The following is a 3,742-nucleotide window of genomic DNA, read 5'->3' on the forward strand; positions in this document are numbered from 1 at the left end:
GGTTCTTATTTTGTATTCTAGCTTGTCAATATCAGTAATTTGAGTTCCTAATTCATATGAACCTATAGACTTAGTATTTTGACATCACAAACCTCTAATTTGAACCAATGTTGCATTCAACATACCACATGACACACAAAAATTTATGTTTATCTGTGTTGTTTTTTATATTTAATTTTAAGTTAAGAAATTGAGTAATTTATAATACTAAAATTTCAATTATAATCTACAGTTTGATACCAAATGTATTGAAATAATTTCATGAAATAATAGTTCAATAATATTTTGAATGCAATGATGTGCCATTTCACTTTTGACTCGTCTGGGAAGGGTGATAAAAAAAAATACTGAAATAAAATATTTTTGCTATTCTTAAATAATAACTATTGCTGATAGTGATTTATTGCCTGAATAACACAAAGATTAGAAACTTCTTTAATTGAAACTTGTATTTTTTATTTTATATAATATATATTACATTTTTGTATGCTGGATTTAATATGAATTAGAGCTTCTTATCAAACCAAAATTTGTTTGTATGAGATTTTTTTTCAGCACATCCAAAGTATGTTACACAAAATTTACTTTATGTAATATTAATTCCATAGCAAATTACAGTAAATCATGTTTAGGATTACAAACTGAATCAATTTCGTTTGTAATATTTAATCTTTTTGTTATAGGGGTATAAAGAATATGTTAATATGATAGTAAGTTAACCACTGTATACAAAATTCAGAAGTTTCAGTTGAAGTATTTCAAGAATTGTAAAGTAGTTTTTTTTTAATTTAGAGTGAGACCAGTTATCTCTCATGGCTTGATGTTTCAGTAGGAAAAATGGTTGCACAATTTTATGCAAAGTCAGGCCACTTAGATGTTCTTTGTCAAAATCCCTATAATGCCATTTTAGTGGCAGGTCACCCAAATGGTAAGTTTTTGTATTTGAAATAGGCTATAGCCACAAATATTTTTATATTAAAGAACAGTTTTAAAATTTTAGTATTAAAAAGTACTCTTTTAAGATTCCAGTTTTCTGTTCTTCTTGATTAAGTATATATATAGTTTTTTCACAAGGAATTCTGAGTTATGAAAGGGTTTTCATATTTTTAGGTACTATTAGCATGTGGTCTCCCAATGTTGAAGAGCCTGTAGTGAAGATGTTATGTCATACACAGCCAGTGAGATCCATTTCAGTTGATTCCAGAGGAATGTATGTGTGTATTTTGCTCTAAGATTTGTTATGCTTCAGTGACTTTTACAGTGTAACTTAATACAGTGTTTACTTGTTTTATAAAAAGACATGCCAATTACATTATTTAGTACCATTGTGATTTAGTAAGTAAAAATACTTCTTAATTTATTCTTCTGACACCTAGTTATCAAGATTTGTCCCTTAAAGGTGACAGTGATTTTGGATAATTTGAAATAATAGCCATAGATTTTATTAATTGAAATTTGTTGTACTTAGAGAAGACATTCCAAGTTTAATCTAGAGAATTACTTCAGTGATGTAAAAACAAAGTGTGGTAAAACTGATGAAACAATTACATTCTCCAAACAAAATTTGTTTCAGAGATCCCAGTATCCTGATTTAAGTTTTATGTTAGAAAATATGTTGTAAGATTGTAATATTTCAATATGGAAATTTGATAAAGTGTTGGCATGCTGTATAAAGATTTTGAGCTTTTTTTTATTATGTGTACCAACTAGTTAATTGGACTTGTTTTGTGTACTACTATTTATTGTGGAAGTTGCTGTAGATGCTAAAATTGTAATTTTTTTCATTTTTATATAAAATTAAACTGTGGATGAAACTTTTCAATAACTTAAGAGATGTAACTTATGTATGAGTAGGTAAATTGGTCCTGTTTGTTTAGAGGAATGATTGATTTAGGAATTCAATGTTCTGAATGTTCTGTTGTATGAAATCTTATGCTTCATGGAGAACACTGAAGACTGTTCTTTAGAATATTTTGTCCTTTGGCTGTACATATTTTAATAGCCTGACTGTACAAATACTTTCCTTCAGAAAGAGCAGTCATATACCTCTTCAACCACCAATCATGTTTTGAAGACATCTTACAAGCCTGGTCAGAGTGTTTTGCTTTTTAAATGTGGGAGAAGTTGCTGTCTATCATGTGAAAGTAGTTACAGAATAGTTCTGACATTTGCAGGGAAATTGTATCTAACTTACATGCATTTCATAATCTGTAAATAATCATGTGAACTCATAACTAACTTGTATTTCTAAATTATTTTAAATGGTAGCTCATCATTTCTAACAGACTTAGTATCCCTTTTTCTTACCTTAGCAATTTTTTTTCTCACAGAATTAATTAATAATTTCACAAACTTTTTATGTATTTTTGTAAAAATATACATGAGCATTTTAAAAGCAGAATTTACTTGATTATACTCTGATGTAAGTTATGTATAAGCAAGATCTCATATATGGAGGTTCTATTCATTATTAGCCATTAAGATCTTTGAGCAATTTCGGTTGATGACTACATCATACTCATGTTCCAGTACACTGGATCTATTAATTTGCACGATCCTTTATGAGAGTTAACAGTTTTCTTTTACTAGAACCAATATAACCATACTGACAGTGAGGACAGTTAAATTTTAAACGTTTGATGATTTCAGTGAAGGAATTCACTCCTTAAATCCCACAAGATTCTGTAAGTGAAAGTGAGGCTTAAAAATACATCTCAACTGTATTTGAGGATATACTCCATAAAGTATAGTTCGTAACTGATTTTTTTATATATGATTAACCATTGTAAGGCAAAATTATAAGTAAAGAGTATTTAAGAACTTAATATGTAGATAATTTACTAAAACTTTGATTGTTCAAACTTTTATGAAGTATTTGGTAAATTATGTGAAGGAAAATCATTTTTGAATATATATAAGTGCAAATGTTTCTCTCTCTCTGGGTCTGTTCCTTATGTACGGCCACATATTTATAGCTATAACTCCATACTTGAGGTACACATACAATTTTGTGTGGGAAATAACATGGGCTATGTGGCCACGCTTTCAGAGGCTGTTCTTTTAGGCCAAAGTGACTAGTATAGCAATTTCTGATATGGTACATTGCCTCCTGTTACATGTACAGCTGTTCTTCTTCAGTGCTGCTCTCTGTATGCAAAAAATTTTTGTTTAATGCCACAAGCCTTGAACTCCCACATACTCCATGATCAACATAGTTCAATTGCATCTTGTATGTATATCATCATGCAACAACCCTTCACCAATATGAGTGTGACACACCCTCCTGATGCATGTGACTCCCTTTATTAGATTCTACAGAACTATCATTTATTGTTAGGCAGTGAAGAAGTTTTTCACTTGTGCTCTTTTTGTTTTTTGCAAAGTAGTGATTTATTTGTTACAGTTAGTTTTGTCTGTAGTAGTTTACTGCAATAACTTACCTTTGTTTATTGATTTTTTTCTTCTCATTTTCAACTTTTTCATGGTTTAAAATGAATTCTAAAGTTTGTGTTTTACAAGTTCTGATATTGTTACTGCTACTTCGAATGTCATTATTGACTTCAGATTTGTGGGTCTTGACCGAGGATTTTTCAGCTATCATTTGTTGAGAGATTGATTGTTATATGAGGCATCCTTTTTCTTCTGACAATGATTTGGTTCCTTCTGCATTTTCCGAACCTGTTCATGATGATGAGGATTTTGACAGTCCCCCCCCCCCCCCACACACACACCTACTACCTAC

The 3,742-nt window shown here is 30.1% G+C and overlaps 1 protein-coding gene across 1 annotated transcript in view; it reads left to right on the forward strand.

Moving 5' to 3' along the window:
* Positions 1-3,742, forward strand: part of LOC106466000 (WD repeat-containing protein 46-like) — a gene marked incomplete at its 5' end in the record, with an annotated part of 77,687 nt that overhangs the window by 28,559 nt on the left and 45,386 nt on the right. Inside the window, 2 exons of the mRNA XM_022393964.1 lie at positions 793-928; positions 1,111-1,210. Coding sequence (XP_022249672.1) covers positions 793-928; positions 1,111-1,210 — 236 coding nt within the window. The remainder of the gene's footprint in view (positions 1-792; positions 929-1,110; positions 1,211-3,742) is intronic.

Source organism: Limulus polyphemus, unplaced genomic scaffold (assembly GCF_000517525.1).
Source record: "Limulus polyphemus unplaced genomic scaffold, Limulus_polyphemus-2.1.2 Scaffold2118, whole genome shotgun sequence".
Classification (NCBI taxonomy): Eukaryota; Metazoa; Arthropoda; class Merostomata; order Xiphosura; family Limulidae; genus Limulus; species Limulus polyphemus.